This window comes from Xenopus laevis, chromosome 6S, assembly GCF_017654675.1.
Source record: "Xenopus laevis strain J_2021 chromosome 6S, Xenopus_laevis_v10.1, whole genome shotgun sequence".
Lineage (NCBI taxonomy): Eukaryota > Metazoa > Chordata > Amphibia > Anura > Pipidae > Xenopus > Xenopus laevis.
Genome location: NC_054382.1, coordinates 2918138 through 2939978, shown reverse-complemented (window position 1 = coordinate 2939978; position 21841 = coordinate 2918138). Strand labels below are relative to the sequence as shown.

At 44.6% G+C, this 21841-nt stretch overlaps 1 protein-coding gene, 1 long non-coding RNA gene and 7 other non-coding genes across 23 annotated transcripts; all 9 read right to left on the bottom strand.

Moving 5' to 3' along the window:
• Nucleotides 1-1321: 1321 nt before the first annotated feature.
• On the bottom strand, nt 1322-7906 carry XB22065629.S (uncharacterized XB22065629 S homeolog). 2 transcript variants are annotated; one of them, XM_018268947.2, is made up of 5 exons: nt 7180-7906; nt 4947-5155; nt 3579-3658; nt 2654-3207; nt 1322-2503 (listed from the first exon to the last, which is right to left on the bottom strand). In XM_018268947.2, the coding sequence occupies exons 2-5, from the start codon at nt 5131-5133 to the stop codon at nt 1534-1536; spliced, it is 1791 nt and encodes a 596-aa protein (XP_018124436.1). In that variant the 5' UTR covers nt 5134-5155; nt 7180-7906; the 3' UTR covers nt 1322-1533. The 2 variants fall into 2 exon arrangements, with proteins under 2 accessions (XP_018124436.1, XP_018124435.1); XM_018268946.2 differs by having other exon boundaries at nt 1323-3207; nt 7180-7902.
• A 500-nt stretch (nt 7907-8406) lies between these two features.
• Nucleotides 8407-16317, bottom strand: LOC108719789. Of its 14 annotated transcripts, none has more exons than XR_005962157.1 (8): nt 15993-16317; nt 12928-13002; nt 12567-12598; nt 11259-11319; nt 10686-10820; nt 9621-9749; nt 9269-9304; nt 8407-8663 (listed from the first exon to the last, which is right to left on the bottom strand). It is a non-coding gene; the product is annotated as an uncharacterized LOC108719789 (long non-coding RNA). The 14 variants fall into 14 exon arrangements; XR_001936266.2 differs by having other exon boundaries at nt 10762-10820; nt 15993-16311; XR_001936265.2 differs by having other exon boundaries at nt 10746-10820; nt 16075-16309.
• On the bottom strand, nt 8794-8925 carry LOC121395303. Its single transcript, XR_005962394.1, has one exon. It is a non-coding gene; the product is annotated as a small nucleolar RNA SNORA9 (small nucleolar RNA).
• Nucleotides 9376-9446, bottom strand: LOC121395305. The gene has a single exon (XR_005962396.1). It is a non-coding gene; the product is annotated as a small nucleolar RNA SNORD99 (small nucleolar RNA).
• On the bottom strand, nt 10571-10706 carry LOC121395296. The gene has a single exon (XR_005962387.1). It is a non-coding gene; the product is annotated as a small nucleolar RNA SNORA16B/SNORA16A family (small nucleolar RNA).
• Nucleotides 11024-11094, bottom strand: LOC121395306. Its single transcript, XR_005962397.1, has one exon. It is a non-coding gene; the product is annotated as a small nucleolar RNA SNORD99 (small nucleolar RNA).
• Nucleotides 12334-12467, bottom strand: LOC121395299. Its single transcript, XR_005962390.1, has one exon. It is a non-coding gene; the product is annotated as a small nucleolar RNA SNORA16B/SNORA16A family (small nucleolar RNA).
• LOC121395298 lies at nt 12753-12888 on the bottom strand. Its single transcript, XR_005962389.1, has one exon. It is a non-coding gene; the product is annotated as a small nucleolar RNA SNORA16B/SNORA16A family (small nucleolar RNA).
• Nucleotides 14155-14286, bottom strand: LOC121395304. The gene has a single exon (XR_005962395.1). It is a non-coding gene; the product is annotated as a small nucleolar RNA SNORA9 (small nucleolar RNA).
• Nucleotides 16318-21841: the final 5524 nt, after the last annotated feature.

Sequence of the window (21841 nt, the reverse complement as noted above, 5' to 3'; positions counted from 1 at the left end):
TTAAAGGAGAACTAAAACCTAAAAATGAATGTGGCTAAAAATGGCATATTTTATATACTGAACTTATTGCACGAGGCTAAAGTTTGAGCTTGTCAATAGCAGCAATGATCCAGGACTTCAAACTTGTCACAGGGGGTCACCATCTTGGAAAGTGTCTGTGACACTCACATGCTCAGTGGGCTCTGATTGGCTGTTGAGAAGCTAAGCTTAGGGCTCGTCACTAATTATCCAGCAGAAAATGAGCTTCCCTGGCTGTAATATAAGCTGATGCTACAGGTTTGCTGATTATTCAATTCTGATGCTAATTGCACTGGTTTCTGTGCTGCCATGTAGTAATTATGTGTATTAATTACTAATCAGCCTTATATTGTGACATTTCTATTCTATGTGTACTGTATATTGTGAGTGGGTCCCTAAGCTCAGTAAGTGACAGCAGCACAGAGCATGTGAATCAGTGAATCAGCAGAAAAGAAGATGGGGAGCTACTGGGGCATCTTTGGAGACACAGATCTTTACTGCTAAAGGGCTGTGGTTGCCTTGGGCTGGTACTTCTTTAGTTAGGCTTTACTTCTCCTTTAAAGGGGTTGTTCACCTTTTAACTTTTAGTATGATATAGAGAGAAATATTCGGAGTCAATTTGCAATTGGTTTTCAATTCTTATTATTTGTGTTTTTTAAGTTATTTAGCTTTTTAATTAGCAGTTTTCCAGTTTGCATTTTCAGCTATCTGGTTGCTTAGTTCCAAATTACCCTAGCAACCATGCATTGATTTGAAAAGAATAGGAGAGGCCTGAATAGAAAGATGAGTAATAAAAAGTAGCAATAACAATAAATGTGTAGCCTTACAGAACATTTGTTTATAGATAGGGTCAGTGACCCCCCTTTGAAAGCTGGAAGGAGTCAGAAGGAAGAAGAAGGCAAATAATTCAAAAAATATAAAAATAAATAATGAAGCCCAATTGAAAAGTTGCTTAGAATTAGCCATTCTATAACATAATATAAGTCAACTTAAAAACATTCCATATGGTCCTTCAGTAGGAAATTATAAACTATAAAAGTCCCCCCCCCTGGTCTCTTTTAAAGGACAAGTATAAACATAAAATTACCCTTTGAAGGATAAGTAAACCTTTAAAATAAGTGAGTGTAAAATGGATGAGGGGGCTATTTTAAGCTCTTTTATAATGTACATTTATTATTTATTTATTTTTAATTCCAATATATTAAGTGATACATGTGCTGTTAATATGAATGGATTTTCAAGTAGTCAAGGAAGTTGTCAGGAGAAAGAAAGAGGTTGCTTTGATGTTCTTCTGCTTAGGAATAAAATTAGAAACCTTTCTCACATCTTTCCTAAGCAGAAGAACCCCCTCATCAATTTTACATTCACTTATTTTAAAGGTTTACTTATCCTTTAAGGAGCAGATCATGACTATATATTATGTAGCACAGTGGATATAAGGTGGCAGAACCCAGCAGAGCTAAGAGGAAACACAATATAATAAAAAAAGAAATTCCCACATTTAGTTCTCCTCCTCTATCTGTTCGGTTTTGGACTAGTAACGCCCACGGTCTCATGTCTCACAAAGCCTTTGGATTGGTTGCCCGTCCTGACTGTCTGTGGACTGCTGGTCACACCGGCCTTATGCCGTACAGCTTGTGCCACGTCCTGGTCACCATGGTTGGTCTTCTTCTCATTGGCACCAGCATAGCTCCTCCCCATATCGGGAGGGTGGGGCAAACTTATTTGCCCCGAGCTCAGCGCCTCTTGACCAGCATACGGCGGCCTTGACTGACTAATTGTTTTCCACCGTTCTTTAAGCAGGTGGATATGGGAGGAACCCCCGATGAGGTGTAACAAATCTTTATAATCAACAACAGCAACACTGTTCGCACGTCCAAGATTTTCTATTTCTTTAGTAATGTCTCTTCTTGCCAAGGGTGGGACCTGGGTCAGATCCAGATCTTCAGTCCTTAGACTGTTCTGCCCTTTACTGAAAAGCTCTGATATTTTATCACAACAATCTGTAAAGAGCACTTGTAAGAAGGGGGATTGGGATTTTAGGGTGACGTAGGAAATATCCTCACCCTCTGCCACTTCTATATCAGTGAAACCTCTCCTGAGCACCTCATCAATGTACTGCTTCTTAAATACCCCAATGTAGTGAAGGACATCCTTATCCACAGGGAAACTTTTCACAAGTGCCTTTTCGGAGGGGAAGTCTTTCGTAACGGCTGATGGTTTCCTAGTGGTTCTGATGGCTTCTCCAGAAGGTCGGCTCCTGACGATGGTGGAAGAGACAAGGTTGAGGTCAGTCAGCTTTTGTGAGACTGAGTCATTGTTCATTCTCACTCTTGGATTCATTGTTGCTTTAAAGGACATTCCACCTTCTGATGTTGTGTTTGAACCTTGGACAACTGAGTCTATGGTGCTGGCCATGGGTCTTACCCTCAAAGTATCGGCATTTCTAAAGGTGGGCGCCATATCGGCTTCCCTTCTCATGGTTCTGCTTGGGAGTATCTCATAGGAATTAGACCTGCTTGGGGGTTTCTCATGGGAATTAGACCTGCTTGGGGGTTTCTCATGGGAATTAGACCTGCTTGGGGGTTTCTCATGGGAATTAGACCTGCTAGGGGGTTTCTCATGGGAATTAGACCTGCTTGGGAGTATCTCATAGGAATTAGACCTGCTTGGGGGTTTCTCATGGGAATTAGACCTGCTTGGGGGTTTCTCATGGGAATTAGACCTGCTTGGGGGTTTATCATGGGAATTAGACCTGCTTGGGGGTTTCTCATGGGAATTAGACCTGCTTGGGAGTTTCTCATGGGAACTAGACCTGCTTGGGAGTTTCTCATGGGAACTGGACATGTTTGGTGTCCTTCTGCTCTGGGGTTTCTCCATATTATTAGCATTTCCAGAAGGTTGTCGGCTTGTAGGCCTCACTCCAAGATTGTCCTTCACTGGGGATTCCAGCCCTGATACAGATATTTGCTTCCGTGACCTCTGGCCCAGGGGGGATGTGTCACATGTCAGGGCTTTGGCCATAATTTCACTTCTAAATTTTCGTAGATCTTCAAATTCGGCAGATATATTGAGCGTCTCATCTCTTCTGCCCAGTATTGTGACTCTGTGCTTCTCCAATAAATCCACCAGGAGATTCAGGTTTTTGAAACGACTTAGATCCAGGGAAGTTATCACTAGCATGGAGAACTACGAGACATAAATGGAAACTAAGTGAGGAATGGTGATGGGACCTACAATACCCCTCCCCCCTTACAGAACACAAGCTCTATAGCCTTATATGGCCTTAAGGGGCAAGTAAGTGTCACATGGGGCAGTTCCTCGTCAGTGAGGTTCCCTGCTGCACCCCTTTGACTTTGAAAGACAGGTGCTTATTGACCCAACATGATCAAATGTGTATATTCAGCCTGAAAATTGATTGTACCCCAAATTGTCAATTCCAATTTCTGTGAACCCATGACCGTTCCTTAAGGTGTCCTGTGCTAAGTCACAAAACATAAAAAATCTGGATTCTTTAAAGGCCTCCCAGCAAGTAGACTGGCTGCCTGTGTGTATCTTACCTGGAGGCGCATCACTTCCAGCACAAACGACTGCCCGTTCACATCAAGCAAATGTGTTGTCTTTAAGATACGTTCTGCCACTGGGAAACACAAATGAACCCACAGTTATTAGTTGGGCGCCCCACCTAAAGTAAGTCCACTATCCTCTATAGAGAACATTATGTGCTCATACAAAGTGTCTGCAGCCCATCACTACAGTGCACCTGGGAAAGCATTGGACTGATCACGTGGAGGGAGTGAATACCTGAAGTGCTGCCAGGATTTGTGTGTCTGTATGTACAGTTCTGTCCTGCTTTATGGCAGCTGAGATTCTAGCTATCTGTATAACAGAACATTCTGTCCCAGTGTCTGCACAGATCCTATCTGATCCCCATTGTAAGCAACAGTCCTGTCCTGCTTTATGGCAGCTGAGATTCTAGCTATCTGTATAACAGAACATTCTGTCCCAGTGGCTGCACAGATCCTATCTGATCCACATTGTAAGCAGCAGTCCTGTCCTGCTTTATGGCAGCTGAGATTCTAGCTATCTGTATAACAGAACATTCTGTCCCAGTGGCTGCACAGATCCTATCTGATCCCCATTGTAAGCAGCAGTCCTGTCCTGCTTTATGGCAGCTGAGATTCTAGCTATCTGTATAACAGAACATTCTGTCCCAGTGGCTGCACAGATCCTATCTGATCCACATTGTAAGCAGCAGTCCTGTCCTGCTTTATGGCAGCTGAGATTCTAGCTATCTGTATAACAGAGCATTCTGTCCCAGTGGCTGCACAGATCCAATCTGATCCCCATTGTAAGCAGCAGTCCTGTCCTGCTTTATGGCAGCTGAGATTCTAGCTATCTGTATAACAGAGCATTCTGTCCCAGTAGCTGCACAGATCCTATCTGATCCCCATTGTAAGCAGCAGTCCTGTCCTGCTTTATGGCAGCTGAGATTCTAGCTATCTGTATAACAGAACATTCTGTCCCAGTGACTGCACAGATCCTATCTGATCCCCATTGGAAGCAGCAGTCCTGTCCTGCTTTATGGCAGCTGAGATTCTAGCTATCTGTATAACAGAACATTCTGTCCCAGTGGCTGCACAGATCCTATCTGATCCCCATTGTAAGCAGCAGTCCTGTCCTGCTTTATGGCAGCTGAGATTATGTTGCTATGTGTATAAATTTCAGGTACAGATAGTTAAATAAACAATTGTTATTATGAAGATATGAAATGAACCCCCTAAGCCAATCAGCAATTTGTTTTCATTAGTCTAGTGCAGATTATAAAGGATCAGATTCCTCTGGTTATTTCAGTAAAAAAGGGCCTGGGCAAACACACAACATTCATAACAACACACACATGTAATAGAAACACTGGGACACGGCACCTTCTTCATCTTCAAATGTCAGTATGGCAACTCCACTGTCCTTCGTGGGGTAACGCAGCTCCTGAATTTCACCCCCCTGGTTTTTGGGGCGCAAGAAATGAATTATAAGTTTGTCTCTCAGAAGCTCCTCTTCAAACAAATGTCCAGGGACCCCGCAAACCTGCACCCCCCTCTTGTACCAAGTCATGACGTCAGGCTGTGCAGTCTCACTGGAAGGGAAACAACAGGGTTTGTCACAGTCTGGACCTCCCCTGACCATGGGAAAGAGAACAGCCCAGCAGCAGGAAGTATCAGGGGGGTTTCTAGCAGAGTAAGTACTGGGGGGGGGGGGGTCCTGTCTGACCATGGGAAAGAGAGCAGCCCAGCAGCAGCAAGGACAGACAATCAGGGGTCTGTAGTACTGGGGGGCAGTGTTTGACTAAGTAGATGGGATAATACTTTATATTATGTAAAGAAAAGAGGATTTAGGAAAATAGAGGCTGAGTGAGGAGAAGAAGAATAATAATAGTGATTGCATACCCCAAAAAAGGGACAGTCCCTCTTTTAACAGCTCAACCCGCAGTCCCTCTTTTCTCTGCACTGAACAGCCAGAAAAAGAAACAAAGTTTCTCACTTAATTGGCTTTTAGCAGAGAGCCCAGAACAGCTAACAGGTGCAAATAAGAGACTTTGTAACAATTTTGAGACACAAAAAAACAGTTCAGATAAGGAGAAATATTTTCAAACTTTCATAACCTGTCAAATTCTGTAAAATGAACATGGTAATTAGGGGGTGTGGCCACAGAAAGGGGCGTGGTCAAAACAATATCGCTTTTCTACGTGCTACAAAAAATTGTTGTCCCTCTTTTTACTTCCAAAATGTTGGGAGGTATGGTGATTGGGCCTCTGGTGTCAGGTTTTTGGGTGGGTCCCTGGTGTCCCAGTGGGGGGAGATGGTATTTTCTTACCCATGTGAAGGGTTCCTGTCTGACCAAGGGAAAGAGAACAGCCCATATATAAGACAGGGGTCTGTAGCAGGGTAAGTGTTGGGGGGAGGAGATAGTATTTAGTGGTTCCTGTCAGACCATGGGAAAGAGAGCAGCCCAGAAGCAGGAGAAAGTATATAAGATAGGGGTCTGTAGCAGGGTACTGGGGGGGGATAGTATTTACTTACTCGGGGGAGGATTCTTGACCATGGGACAGAGAGCAGCCCAGCAGCAGGAAGTATCAGGGGGTTTCTAGCAGGGTAAGTACTGGGGGGAGTTATTTTTTACTTACTCAGTGGGAGGTTCCTGTCTGACCATGGGGAAGAGAACAGCCCAGGAGCAGGAAGTATCAGGGGGTTTCTAGCAGGGTAAGTACTGGGGGGAGTTATTTTTTACTTACTCAGTGGGAGGTTCCTGTCTGACCATGGGGAAGAGAACAGCCCAGGAGCAGGAAGTATCAGGGGGTTTCTAGCAGGGTAAGTACTGGGGGGAGTTATTTTTTACTTACTCAGTGGGAGGTTCCTGTCTGACCATGGGAAAGAGAGCAGCCCAGCAGCAGGAAGTATCAGGGGGTTTCTAGCAGGGTAAGTACTGGGGGGAGTTATTTTTTACTTACTTAGTGCTATGTTAATGTCTGACCATGGGGAAGAGAACAGCCCAGGAGCAGGAAGTACAGACAATAAGGGGTCTGTAGTACTGGGGGGAGACAGTGTCGGACTGGCACACAGGGATACCAGGAAAACTGAGGTGTCAGTGGCCCCTCATACTGATAAACATTTGGCCTATTTCATGGCCATTCCCTATTTCTATGAGAACAAAGAGACTAAATAGATGGAACAATAAATTATAGTCTGTAAAGAACTAGGAGAATAGAGTTTGAGTGAGGAGAGGAAGAATAATAATACTGAGAGTGGCCCCTGGTCTAAGGTTTTTGGATGGGTCCTGGTGTCCCAGTCTGACACTGGGGGGGGGGGATTATTTAGAAGTGTATAAGACTGGGGTCTGTATCAGGGTAAAGCACAGGAGGGAGGGGGTAGTATTTAGTTACTGGGAGAGGATTAGTTACCATGGGAAAGAGAACAGCCTCATACTGAGCTACAGACTGATCTGAGACTGCAGCCCCCCCCCCGACAGTTGGTGAGTGACACTTCTAGTGACACAACTCTGCCCCCCAAACACACACACAAGTGAGGGAGGAGGGTGCAGGGAGTTGCTGACTAAACTACGATATGGGGGGGGGGACAGGAGAGAGACCCCAGGGCCCATTACCGGCTGTGAGTCCCGACCCCTCAGTCACAGACTTCCGACCCAGCGCGGCCGCTGCTTTTTCCCTCCTGACAATAAACGAAAGCGAAAGCCCCGCGGGCCCCGCCCCTTCTCGTACGACTCCTCCCCCAGAAACTTCACAAACCGCCCGTGTGTCTGTCCGACCCTCCGACCCCTTCAGTCCTTATTGGATCACGTGCTGCGGAGTCAGACTGGGGGGGAGGAGCTGATTGTCTGTAGGGACTCGAGCCGGAGATTCACTGATCAGTCAGAAATAACAGACACGCCCCGCGCTCACTGATTGGCCTGACAGACTCTTGTATCCGGGACACGGACAGATATGAACCAATAACAATGCGACTTACTGGGAGGAGCGGCTTAAATACCCCAAATAAACACAGAAGGGGCTCAGAAGGGCACAACTGATACAGCTGGAGCCTTGTGTGCCCGTGACTATTATCAGCCAATCATTGAGCTCATACACGAGACTGACACTTATCCCTATCAGCACAGTGACAGCTGAAGTACTGAGCAGCTCTCTGATTGGCCTAAACATCTTACGGGCCAATATTAACCAATAGGGACTTTAGTGATCAGAACTTTATTACCCCAGTAGCCCAAAAATAACAATTCTGTTCAGTGATAGTGGGGAGGTGACTGAGCCCCAAATCCACTGCTCCTCACCAGGTCCCCCCCATTAGAAATCAGGGGTCCCTATAACATTTGTTGGGCCCCACCCATCCTGGCCAACAAGCCCCACCCACTCCAGTTATAAGACCACCCAGACATCAGCACTAACAAATGTAACCGCCACCCACACACAAGTTATTAAAAAAACTGAAGCCAGGGCCCCTCTTTTTTTTTTTTACAGGGCTTCCTAGAAGATAAAAAAAAAAAAAAAAAATTGGGGCTCCAAAGTATATTTAAAAACAAAACATTGGTGGCAGGGGCCTATAGGGTATTAATACATTGGTGGGACCAGGGGATTTAAAAAAAAAAAAAAAAAAAAAAACTCCTTTAGCGACTTCAATCTCTGCCATTTTCATAACTTCGGGTCTTTTCGCCGCTTTAGGACTTCAGGAGAGGCGGCGCGGCTTCAGCACTTTCAAGCTATTTTGAAAAGCTCAGCGACCACCCCCCCCCCCTTCAGGCCCAATATCCTCTGTCCCCCCTCTGCATCTTACACACAGAACCAGGAGTTCAGCCTTTCCCCAACATAAAGACAAGTCCTTTACACTTTTATTACACTTTATTGTTCTTGAGAAACCAGCAGTGCATCATTTATAGCAACAGCTCTTTGCATTGATTCACTTACTGCCCCACAGAGCTTACAATCTAGACAGGGCACCCAGGTTATTTTATTTGTCACAGACAAGAAATCACATTCGTTTTATAAAGAATCAGGTCCTTCTCCATGTGATGGATTGTATTGCTGCCTGTGGATTTCTTCCCATCTTCTCTCTGAGCACCAACGTCGGCTGCCATAGCTGTAAATAGAAGAAGCAATGGTTTTACCAACTGCCAGTTTGTCACAAAGCAACGCTCTCCGGGTGCTGTGATTCAGTCAGACCCACCATAAAGCACTATTTGTATGTAAGGTACGAGCTTATTGGAAACAAGTGTCTGAGAGTTCTATAACCTTCTGCAGGAGGGACAACAGGAGGCCTCAAACCGTCTCATTGCTGATCTGGCAAGTTCTACAGGAATGGGCAGGGCTACGGCAAACCCAACCATGCTGGAAACTTGCTTAAAGGGGCGGGGCAACAACTGGCCGACCGGGGGGGAATTTCTGCTACATTGTTTCAGGAGTCAGAACAGAAAATGACAAATTGCTTATCTAAACGAGTTCCTTGCAATTGTATTTTCTTATACGATGCACAACTTTTTTTTTACATGGTGTTTCCCCTTTAACGTTATTTGGAAAGTCCCACTAGAGTTGGGTGATGGAATTCATGCCAAGAAGTGAGTGAGGGGGAAGCAACTGCTGTATCTAATGGTGCAACGTTCCTGGGGTCACAGTCAAAACAAAGAAACCGACAATTATTCCTGCCAAGGACACGGATCTTCTAATTCAGAAAACCAGTGAACTTACCTGAAAGATTCCAGCTGAGAGTGTTCCTATTGGGCCCTGAGGGAAGAAGAAAGGGAGACGTATTAAAGCCGATGTGGAGGGTCCCATGTAATGTGGCTAAAAGCATCGGCTGTGCTCAGTCCCATATCCGCAAGATTCATCCAACAGTCTCAAGATAAGAGATTCATCCCGGCACAGACTAATCCCCTACCCAATAACAACTGAATCTAATGGGGTAAAGCAGCATCTACAGGTCACCCACTAAAAGGCAACTATCTGGTTGTTATGGGTTACAGGACCTGGTGCAGACATTGTGATTATTACAAACCCATTAGAGTGCAAACTGCTTTATTAGCACTGTAATAAGACTTACGGCTGGTTTCCAATTCAGTTTTTCCTTTCTTGCAGTAGGAATCTGCCCCTGGAGGATGGCAGTTTGGGAGAAGTCACATGACATGGCAGTTCCATCTGATTGGAGAAGCATCCCAAGGTGCAGGACAGCCTAGAGGGAACAGAGACATTAAGTATGAAGCACATCTCATGAAACCGGAGACTTGGTTTTTGCTCTAGAGGATCCAACGCTCTCATTCCAATAGCACATAACTATGTCTGGTGCCCCCCACATAGGTGCAAGTGCCAGCGCTTGGGCAGGTTCTGTATGAGAGTCGAGTGACAGCTGGTGGGACAAGGAGACAACAAAGCCTCTCAGTTTCTCTCAATGTCTGAAGGTTGCCACCCCTAATTTATCCAGTGTCTTATACGAGGGCCACGCCAGCTCCAACAAGTTACATAGTTACCATGTAACTGTTGTTGGAGCTGCCGTGGCCCTCGTATAAGACACTGGATAAATTAGGGGTGGCAACCTTCAGACATTGTGCCCTAAGCCCAAGAACCCAAATGATATTTTTTATATTAAATTTAGGGATCTAAAAAGCACCCAAGAAAAGCCAAGGGACAGGCTTAGTGCCCACAGATCCAATAGAGAGTAAACAGCTGTACATTCAGAGAATTTCTATTAGTTAGATAGAACTGTCGCTTCCCGATATGTTGCCGATTAGCCACCAATGGTCTGACCAGCGACCGCCGAGGTTTCTATTGGCTCTTCACTATCCAATGGCAGATAGAGAGAGGCCACTAGGGCTTGGATTGGAGCATTGGCCCCTGCACATGTATACGATCATTTATATGTGACATGCTGCTTTTACACAGACTATCACATCCCTATATCCACCCAGCAGACTTCTCACTTCTATAGGGGAGAAGCTATAAGAGGCAGTTAGTGCATTGGGATAGACAGTAATGGGTCGCAGACCCCCTGGCATGAGTTGTATTTCCCCTCAATGTTGCTGATCCCCAGCACAGCAGCCGGAGCAGCGACCGTCAGAGGAAAGTTGATGTCGGCCTCTGTTTGACCAGGTCAGTTACTTGAACCACTAACCCGGCTTCGATCAGGGCCTCACAGGGGAGATGGACAGAAGGAAAACTCCAAATTACCCACCTAGTGCAACTGTCACCTGGGGGCTCATTGGAATATTCTGTGCAGACACCATCACTGCAGCTGGAACATCAGCGCCTGGAACAGAAAAAGTCACATTTATCATTCTATAATGTTTATTACAGGTGCACCAGTAACAAGAAGCCGATATCTTTGCAGATTTAGAAATCTTGCCAGACAAGTGGATCTCTGTATATGGGCAGCAAACAGACATTAACATTGCAATGGAACTGCTGGGGGTGTAGGTGTTTAATGTACTGTGGGGCCTCACCAAAGGTTTCAGCTGTGCTCAGTCCCATATCCGCAAGATTCATCCAACCGTCTCCAGATAAATGGTTCATCCCTGCACAACCTCAAACAAATTCAAAAGGCTATGGGCTTATTTCAGTTCCCAGCAGCCCCTCGTGTGACCCCTAAACCTTTCCCAGGGACAAAGCAGACGGCACATCTCATCCCCTCGTGTGACCCCCAAACCTTCCCCAGGGACAACGCAGACGGCACATCTCCCAAACTGACCTCATCCAGGAGCCGGCGCTGCATCTGAGCAGAGAAAGTTCCAAGGTGGGACAGACAGCATCTGGGGGGAGAAAACTGATATAAAACATGTTCCAACCAAACACTGAGTTTTAATCTGAGAGTCTGGTTCTAGGGAATCAATGGCACATAAATCATGTTTGCTGCCCCCCATATCCATTTCAGCACAATGCCAACAGGGCATGGGGGCAGCAATTTACTCTCCCTCCTATTATGACCACGAGATCGGTAGGCAGATCTGATGGGAAAGGGATCAGGAGGTGCCAGGGATTTGCCGCTGTGTAACAAAAACATCAGTAGAATATTGTGCCAATTAGAGTTTTCCTGCATCAGTGTGACTTGCCCCCAGGTATAACCAATCACACGGCAATAGATCTAGTCATGGCCTCCCACCTGGCATTGAACAACACTCAAATCATAAAGTAGTGGGTGGGAGTCCCATCCTACATCTATATAACAATTACAGACTGGGCCCTACACAGCTAAACAGAATAAGCCAAGAGATATCAGATTTACTGAATGTCAATTATAGAGGAAACTAGAGGAAAAGAAGTTTCATTTAAAGGAACAGAGTAGGGGGTTCATCACAGTGAGGACAGTGAGGTTGGGGAATGCACTGCCGGGTGATGATTCAGTTAATGACTATAAGAGGGACTTGGATGATTTCTTGGACAGACATAATACAAAGGCTATTGTGATACTAAACTCTATAGTTAGTATAGATATGGGGATATATCATTTATGTGACAGTAGGGAGGGGTGTATGTATGGGGCTGGGTTTTCATTTGGAGGGGTTGAACTTGATGGACTTTGTCTTTTTTCAACCCAATTTAACTATAACTAAGTAACTATGTAAGTCCAACCAACATACCTATGGTCAGTTCACATGGGTCTTACACTTTAGACTTAGAAGAAATTAACGGCAAAATGATGAAGATTTCCCACGGTACTAATACAATGTAAACTAACTAAATGCAATTGAGCTCTAACACTGTACACTCACACAGAGCATTTCCATTGGTTGGGGGGGGGGCTATAGGAGTGACCAACCAAAGTCAACGGTTGCTTCCCAATATGTTGCCAATTAGCCACCAATGGTCTGACCAGCGACCGTCAAGGAAATGTTTCTATTGGCTCTTCACTATCCACGGCAGCTAGAGAGAGGCCACTATGGCTTGGATTAGAGCCTGGGCCCCTGCACATGTATATGATCATTTATAAGTGACGTGCTGCTTATACACAGACTATATCACAACCCTATATCCACCCAGCAGCCATACTGGTACTTACATGTGACTGGGGTCCAGTAACGACACCTAGAACTAAAGGAAAGAGACAGTTAGTAGATTCAGGAGATCGGAAAGTCCAGATTAAGCAGCTCAGTATCAGATGCAACTCACTTCTATAGGGGAGAAACTATAAGAGGCAGTTAGTTCATTGGGATAGACAGTAAAGGGTCGCAGACCCCCTGGCATGGGCTGTATTTCCCCTCAATGTTGCTGATCCCCAGCACAGCAGCCGGAGCAGCGACCGTCAGAGGAAAGTTGATGTCGGCCTCTGTTTGACCAGGTCAGTTACTTGAACCACTAACCCGGCTTCGATCAGGGCCTCACAGGGGAGATGGACAGAAGGAAAACTCCTAATTACCCACCTAGTGCAACTGTCACCTGGGGGCTCATTGGAATATTCTGTGCAGACGCCATCACTGCAGCTGGAACATCAGCGCCTGGAACAGAAAAAGAACATTAGCAACATGTGTATCCCCCCAACATTACACAATTATAAGGGGCACAGGGAGCACATGGCACTAACAGTAAACGGGTTATGTGAGCTGGGACCCCCAGATGTATACCCCCCCCCCAGGAGCACATTGTTCTCACTAAACTGGTACAGAATCAAGTGAAATTGGATTTGTCTCTTTCCACATTGTATAATTCAGAAAATACACTGCACCTCCCCCCAATAAAGCACATGGAATTTATTATGTATTTTCCAACTGCCAGACTATAATGAGGTGAGGGGGTTCTATATGCCCCGAGGATGCGTCAGGGTAACCCCACGTCCCATTAAAGGGGATGTTCACCTTCTAACACTTTTTTTAGTTGAGTTGGTTTCAGACAGTTTACCAGAAATAAAGACTTTTTACAATTACTTTCTATTTTCTATGTGTGACTTTTTTTCTAATATTGAAGTGTAAAGTGTCCTTTATCATGTTCTAAAGCAGCTCTGGGAGGGGGGTCGCTGACCCTGTAAACTGTTCTAAACTGATACATTTAGTGGATACATTTCTTATCTGTGTCCCTGCTGAGCAGAATCCCTGGGTTTCATTACAGGCAGCTGTTAGACTTGATACAATAGTTACTGATACTCCAGAGATGCTGCTGAGAAATGGATCAACTAATTGTATCAATTAACTGTAACCGTTCAGAATCTGCTCCTGGATCAGCTGCTACAGACTGAAAGGATAAGTAAACTTTAAACAAGTTGAGTGTAAAATTGATATGGGCTTTTAAGCACTTTTGTAATGTACATTCATTATTTATGTTTAATTCCATGATATTAAGGGATACATGTGCTGTTAATATGAATGAATTGTGTTACAACAGCGCCACCTGCTGGTCAGTTTCCCACCAGTCTGACCAGCAAGTAGTCAAGGAAGTTGTCAGGAGAAAGAAAGAGGCTGATGTTCTTCTGCTTAGGAAAGATGTGAGAAAGGTTTCTAATTTTATTCCTAAGCAGAAGAACATCAGCCTCTTTCTTTCTCCTGACAACTTCCTTGACTACTTGCTGGTCAGACTGGTGGGTGGTGAATGTTTGGAATTAAATACTGGCCTGTATTGCACAAGACTCATAAATACAGTGGGATCCAACACAAAACAAGTGTCTGAGAGTTCTATAACCTTCTGCAGGAGGGACAACAGGAGGCCTCAAACCGTCTCATTGCTGATCTGGCAAGTTCTACAGGAATGGGCAGGGCTACGGCAAACCCAACCATGCTGGAAACTTGCTCTCACTCACAGGCCTAAATGTCCCACAACATCATCCTGACACTTCTGTGGATCTTACTGGGGGGGGGGGGATTACAAGAGACCACTCTATTGCAGGCCACGTGGCTCTGATTCAGTCCTTTGTAGCCCCGGCTACAGACCATGTGACACATGCCCCTATATCTAAACCCCCCCCCCAAATGCACCAGTTCTACACCAGTTACATTGTCCCTCCCCATAGGCCCAACAGTAACCCTCACACTGCCTCCCACATGGCTTATAGTCATCCATGAAATATGAGCTGTGTGTATTGTATGTATTAGTTAATATGATCTAGAGAGGGATATTCTGAGACAAGTTGAAATTGGTTCTCATTTTTTTATTATTTGTGGTTATTTAGCTTTTTATTCAGCAGCTCTCCAGTTTGTAATTTCAGCCATCTGGTTGCTAGGGTCCAAATCCCCCTAGCAACCACACGGATTTGAATAAGAGACTGGAATATGAATAGGAGAGGCCTGAATAGAAAGGTGAGGAATAAAAAGTAGCAATAACAATACATTCGTAGCCTTGCGGAGCATTTGTTTTAAGTTGGGGTCTGTGACCCCATTTTGAAAGCAGGAAAGACTCAGAAGACAAATAATGCAGAAACTAGAAATAAATAATGAAGACCAATTGAAAAGTTGCCTAGAAATGGCCAATCTATAATATACTAAAAGTTAACTCAGAAGTGAACCAGCCCTTTAATATAGAGTTCAAGCTACTCGCCCCCAGGTACATCCCGTCTGCCTGAACTTCAATTGACTCCAGGGTTGTCAGGTTGGTGGTTTTCCAGCCAAATTGGGCTACTAATTTAAATCCCAGGCGGGTTTTGAAAGAACAAACTCACTAAGGTACAGATTTGGGCTACTTTTTGAGCCTTAGGCTGCTTTTTACTTTGAAAACCAGCCAACGTTTTTTCTTGCCCTAATGTGCCGAGCCTGCGCCTCCCAATGCATGTTGGGTAATGTCGTTTTTGTTTAACCATGTATCGACTGCCAAGTTGAATGTAAGACTACAATACCCAGCATGCAATGGGACTGACTTGTGTAGAAATGAGAAGAGTTCCCAGATTTTGGCCTCTGTCCCCCCAGTCTCCCTCATTCTCACATTTTCTGTGACTTCTCAGTTTCAGACAATTTTGGGGCAAAAATCTGCTGGTCAACAGAGGTTGAGCGGTTTTACCAATATTTAGTGAAATTGTAAATGAATTAGGCCTTATGGGACCCCTATACCTCCTGCCCCCCCCCTGTAGTTAACCCCCTAGTGACAGGCAAATCTGTCCCATTTTACTTCATGGAGAAATTTACAAATCACTGAAAATTTGGAAATGGTGTATTTTCACATATTTATTTTTTTTATACTTTTTTTGAGCTACTTTAGGGCTCGTTTTGCAGCTGATTTTGAAAATATGAGACCTGACAACCCTGATTGACTCTGCAGACTGTGCTGGTTAATAAGCAGCCATGCATCAAGAGCAAGTGCCCTGCAGCAGAATAATAATAATAATAATAATAATAATACACTGGCCCAGGTCTTCCCTACTCCCCTCAGAGTTTGGGGAAGCTCAATATTGGGGGTCCCTGCAGTAGAGGCTCATGGGAAGTGGGGGAGGGGATCAGGGAAGGGATAGGGGTCTGACCCGAAGGAACAAATTAAAGAGCAATTTCAGGATCACGTGCCGAGCCCCTACCTGATATAATTATTATAATAATAAGCAGAGATCTCTCTGTACATCAAGCGACTCATTCTCTCCTCCTCCCCGCGCTACTCACGTGACCTCTCCGCTCTGAGCCGCGTGTAGAATGGAACGAACCTTCCTGGGATCTGCGCTTTACTTCCTGCCGGGCAGTTCCACTCGCGATAAAAACCCCACGTGCTGTAAAGAAGCAACTTCCCGTGTCTCACGTCGCTTCCTCGCAATGCGGCTCATTTATAACAATGGTCTACGGTCGTCTCGTGCGTTAATTGGATGGATTTATTAGGAATTATATGAAAATGAAGAAATGCTCCCCCCCCTCACATGTAACAGTTGGAATGTTCCGGCCTCTTAGCCAGTAGTACTTTGCTCAGCCAGCAGGGGGCGCAGTAAGCAAAAGCAAATAGGGAATTTAGAGGCTGTCCTGCTGAATTATATTATTATATTTATAGTTTGGGGAATATAATCAGTCAGCCATGGCTCTACCCCAGTGTTTGGCTCCTGCCTTTATTTCTCTCCCAGTACTTTCCTGGGCTCACTTTAAATCAGGAGGCTGCAATGGTGGAACAAGCTCTGACTTGGGGTGTTTGTTTTATAAATGGTTATTTATTCTGGGTATGACTTTAGCTTTGCCACCTGTTTGTTTTTGACCCGACCAGTTCGGTTTTTGTAAGGCCTGTTCTGTTCTGAACTTTCTGTTCGGTTTTCAGCCTCATGAAACCAGAACAATAATCTGACCAATACAAGAAAAACATTTAAATACTAAACATGGCATAGTTATTATAAAGTACAGTTCATTTCTTATTATTAGAGAACCGAAAATCAATCAAAAATAAGAAATAGTTTTTTTAAATTAGCATCGCGGTATTTCAGAGCTTTCTGGATAACTGATTTCTGTATAATAGATCTCATACCTGGAATTAAAGAATTGGGCTTAAAGGATCAGTAAAATAAAAAAAAAATTTGTTTGTATACTACGAAAAAAAAAACCCCACAAACACATATTAAACTTTAAAATCGCAAAGTCTTTATTTAGAAATAACTTACCGAACACTCGTCTTCAGAAAAAGCGATCCATCGTGCCGCACTCCATTTCTCCTCCCTGCTTTCCATATAGGAGATAGCCAGGGAGGAGGAATCGAGCGCCGCACGATGGATCGTCGCCCGGTCGTCTTTTCTGAAGAGGAGCGCAAGTGGAGATTCGGTACGTTTTTTCTTAGTAAAGACTTTGCGATTAAGTTTAATATGTGTTGGTGGTTTTTTTTTTTCGTAGTATACTAACTAATTTTTTTATAATTTTTATTTGATGTTACTGGTCCTTTAATCATCAAGCAGAATATAGCTAGAGATACGGTTGCCACCTGTGTGGTGTTAAACTGGGCATGAACACATTAAAGCATTGGGAATACTGGATAGAAATCCAGCCAGTTGTATCTAAGTGATGTAATAACCTTTCCCTGGTGTCATTACTCCACCAACATCATTGTGCCCACCTCTGATGTCATCATGCCTGTTCCTACATCACTGCCCCACCCCCAATGTTATCTGCCCCGCCCCCCTGTTCGGCTTTAGCCATCAGCAAAGGTGGCAACCCTATATGACATTTATATACAGGGTTTGGTGGGTAGTGGAGACTAAAGGTGGCCATACACGTTACAATTATCATCTTCAGATCGTCACAATCGTCAGATATACAGACAGAAACAATAGAAATTGACCTCTAGCTGACAATTCAGCCGTAAACCCCGGCCGATGTTCAGGCATCTTCAAAGGCACCCGAAAAGTTTTCCATCTTGTCTGATCGGCCAAATGATCGATATCCAACGATTTTGTCGCCTTGGACATTCAGGGGCCCACCAGGTTCCAAACCCCCCGCACTAAATCTGGGCCCCCGTGCGCATGTATGAACAGAGCAGCGCGCATGCGAAAAGCCAGTGTAGCGCAGAACCGCCAGTGCACATGCGTAAAGTCCACAGTTTAGGTTTTTGGGGGGCCCGGCAGATTGTTGGAGGGGGCCCAGTCTGACACTGCCTGTCTCCCACCGTTCAAGCAGCAAATATTGTTTCATGTGATAATATCTGTGCATGTATGGCCACCTTTACCTGGGCCGCTCATTAGGGGGCTAGTAGGGCGTGGCCAGGACAGTTTTAATAATTACTGCTTAAGGACTCTTACACATACGGGCGGTTTTTCCTGCGCTCCCCGTGCGTTGCGCATTTTCCCATTCAGCCGCAGGGGAGCGCAAGAGTAGAAGCACTTAATTATTGTTGAGGGGGCTGTACTCACACAGACGCATGTAAGCGGCAAACACAGGTTGGGACTCAGCATGTTGCATTTCACCCGCGTTCGGCGCATACATGCGTCTGTGTGAGTACAGCCCCTGTCACAATAATTGAGTGCGTCTAATCCTGCGCTCCCCTGCGGCTGAACGGAAGAAAGCGCAACGTAGGGGAGCGCAGGAAAAACCGCCCGTGTGTAAGAGACCTTAACCTCTGAAGACCAATGTTGGCAGAGTCTTGGCTTATGTATTAGGGCCAACCCATATATTTATATGGCAGATCAGAAAGTGCCATATTTGCACAATGAGATGATCCTCTCCTGTCAAGTGAGAATCGGCCGACAGGTCCTGGGAACTGAGTAATTGAATCAGCCCAATGTGGCCCAGCGTGTGGATGAGCAAATTGGACAAAGTTACATTTCAATTGGCTAAAACGAATCGGTATTTTACAACCACCTACTCTCACTTTATTGGAGGCCTGTGTCATCTTTATATTGATTTGTATCGAGTGATTTATATGATTCAGCAGTGATGTCAGAGCCAATGGTGTCTGTTTGGTTCATTTTGGTTACGCAGCAGTTCATCAATTGATTCCCACATTAGTGCCTTTATATATATATATATATATATATATACAATAAACATACAGAGACATGTGATTTGGCAGTAAAAGGGTTAAGGAGCTGCAGGAAACTGGCAGTTAGCCACACGGCTAAAAATACTTCTGATGCCTCCCGATAAGGGAGATGGTTCAGCTCAACTGAGCAGGTGGGGGGAACTTACTGGAACAAGACTTTGGTAAACAAGCCGACTATATAAAGGCCAGAAAGCCTCTGAGAGCGACGAGGGAATGGAACCAGCACAGAGGTGCCTGCAGAACTCACATACTCTCCCTGCGCAGAGAAACCAACGCTGATTTATTATTTGCCTCATTCTCAGTTTTTAAAAATTGGCATCTCTGTAAGTTTGATCCCTTTCTTATAATATTTCTGTTGGGTATGTCTAGGTTGTCCTTTATAACCGTTACTATTTTAGTTGGTTTCTGTTACTTGTGAGTTTATCCTGAAATGTTTAAGGGCGAAACAGTGGCGTAACCAAAGAGGGGCAGTCTACATAAATGCAGGAGGGCCGCAGTATGAATGGGGCCCAGTGATGACCCGCAGTCCCGCCATATGCATCGCGTATACACGGCACATCCATGATGGAGAGAAGGGGACACAAATATTTGTTGCAGAGGTTTGTTTTTGTCCCTATATGCACATATACATATTCTAATAAAAGAATATTAAAGTTTCGGACGTTTGAAGGACGGGCAACAGCAGAGTAAGGCGGAGACCATAGCGAAAGAGTCTTCCAAATACTGAAGCCGAATCTGTATATTTAGATGCAAATTTAAGGGTTCATGTTCAGCCGAGCACAACGGATTTGGCTGAATCTTGCAGGAAGTTCTGTTTTCAGCACAATCTTAAACCAAATCATGAATTCAATGAACCTCTAATTTATTTATTAAGATGCTTCAAAATCAAACTTGAGCCAGGCCCCTATGGAAACACAAATCTCCACCTTGAAGCCTTTATTACGAAAACTGTGTTCTGCTTCTTTTTCATTTTCAATTCCGAAATATGGACTGGCTTTATGGAAAAAAAAAATTAAATAGCTCTATGTTCTGCACCACCCCTCCCAAACCAACAAATCCCAGTCAGATTACAGCTCACAGGCAATACTTTCCCTTTAAAAGGACAGTCCTTGGTGACCACCATTTTGGACATTTTTTCAGGTTTAGGAGGTGCATGTCAAAAAAAAAAAAAAATCCCAAAGAAAAGTGGGATTTTGGTGAAATCTTTTAAGGCAACATCTGAATTCTGTGTATAACCGGATTGGACTGGGTTTTTGCTGCTATTTCGGGAGATTAGTCGCCCAGCAACAAATCTCTTCTTCTTCGGGCGACTAATCTCCCCGAACTTCCTTCCTGCTGGCTAGAATCTTCTGTGTGTTTGTGCCCTAAGAGTAAGGGCACACCTGGAGATTCGGGGGGAGATTTAGTCAGGGTCGGACTGGGGGGCCCGGGGCCCACCGGGACTGCTGGTCCAGGGCCCCCCGCCCCCCTACTGCGCCACTCGAACGTCGCCTTGCGCTGCGCATCACCGGAAACTTTTTAAAAAATTTTATACTGTTAGAGGGGGTCTGGCCCGGCGGGGGCCCACGAGGGTTGGGGCCCACCGGGTTTTTTCCCGGTGTCCCGCCGGGCCAGACCGACACTGGATTTAGTCCCCCGACGACTAATCGCCTCTTCTTTGGGGTGACTAATCTCCATGAACTGCTTCCCCGTGTCTTCCGTCTGCTTTAATGAAAAAATCCCTGCGCCAATGCACACGCAGCGATTCAATTTCCGAAGTCGCTCGAAAAGCACCGCAAGTGCATTGGTGCAGGCGTTTTAGAAAAAGGCGATTAGTCGCCGGGCGACTAAATCTCCCCAAATTTCCAGGTGTGCCCTTACCCTAAAAGTGAATTGGTCCGGCCCTCTGTCGGTGTTGTAACAGCGCTTTAACTGAAAGAATAAATCATTTCCTCAATTTCTGCTGCTCGTTATCTTATTTGTGTTTCCGTAGTAACGAAAGAGAGATTTTGTGGGCAGATAAGTTGCTCGCTGCATGCGGCTGTCAAGTTGCTCCACTATAGGGAAGATTAATTGAAGTGACAACATTTAATCAGCATGAACTACATCAGGATTAAGACAGGAATACAACTAGAAATCTTGAAATGTTACAGCAATGACCTCCTCTGTTCTCCCTGGGGCGCCCTTTCGCCCTGGCGCATTTTCGCTCAGGCGAACGATTGCGGTATTTACAGAACGTTACCGATTTCGCCAGCTTAGATCTGGGGAACTGATAAGATGAAGCTTTATCCTCCTCAATGCTATGTCATCATATCCTGCATGCCGAAAAGTTATTAAAATGATTAAAAAAAAAAAAACGCTGGCGTTTTTTCATATTTTTAAGGCAGGAATGTCTTCCAAAGTCGTAACTATTACAAATTTTTGTTTTAACCTTTTTTTTTGTTTTAGCTCATGTCTAGGACATTAGAGAATCTCTTTTGTCTTTATTTTGCTTCCTTGGACATGTGTAATAATAATAAGTGACCACTTCCAGCATTTGCACCAACATCTCCAATAAAGACGTATATAGTGAATAAAGTACCCCCTCTTGTAAAATATAAGGATATTATTAGTTACCGAGGAGTTTCATGACCATATAAAAACACGAGGCCGAAGGCCGAGTGTTTTTATACAGGTCATGGAACTCCGAGGTAACTTCTAATATCCTCATATTTTGCAACTGGGGGTACTTTATTATAATACACAAGTTTCAGTGAGTCATGTGACAGAAATGACATCAGAACTCACCGTTTATAACTGATGACATCAGAACTCACCGTTTATAAGGATATAATTTACAGGATACTCATGGCTTTTGTGTATTATATATATATATGATATATATGTACCGGCCCTATTTAAATCGACTTCAGCGAAGTTCATTTCTGCCTAGCGAAAGTTCGCTGTGAA

Bases quoted from the DNA above. Each gene is read 5' to 3' on its own strand.
- XB22065629.S (XM_018268946.2), bottom strand. From the start codon at position 5,133: ATGACTTGGTACAAGAGGGGGGTGCAGGTTTGCGGGGTCCCTGGACAT. The intron at 3,659-4,946 runs GTGCCGTGTCCC...TGTGTTTCCCAG, and splicing joins GACATTTGAAGATGAAGAAG to TGGCAGAACGTATCTTAAAG. The intron at 3,208-3,578 runs GTAAGATACACA...TATGTCTCGTAG, and splicing joins TGGAAGTGATGCGCCTCCAG to TTCTCCATGCTAGTGATAAC.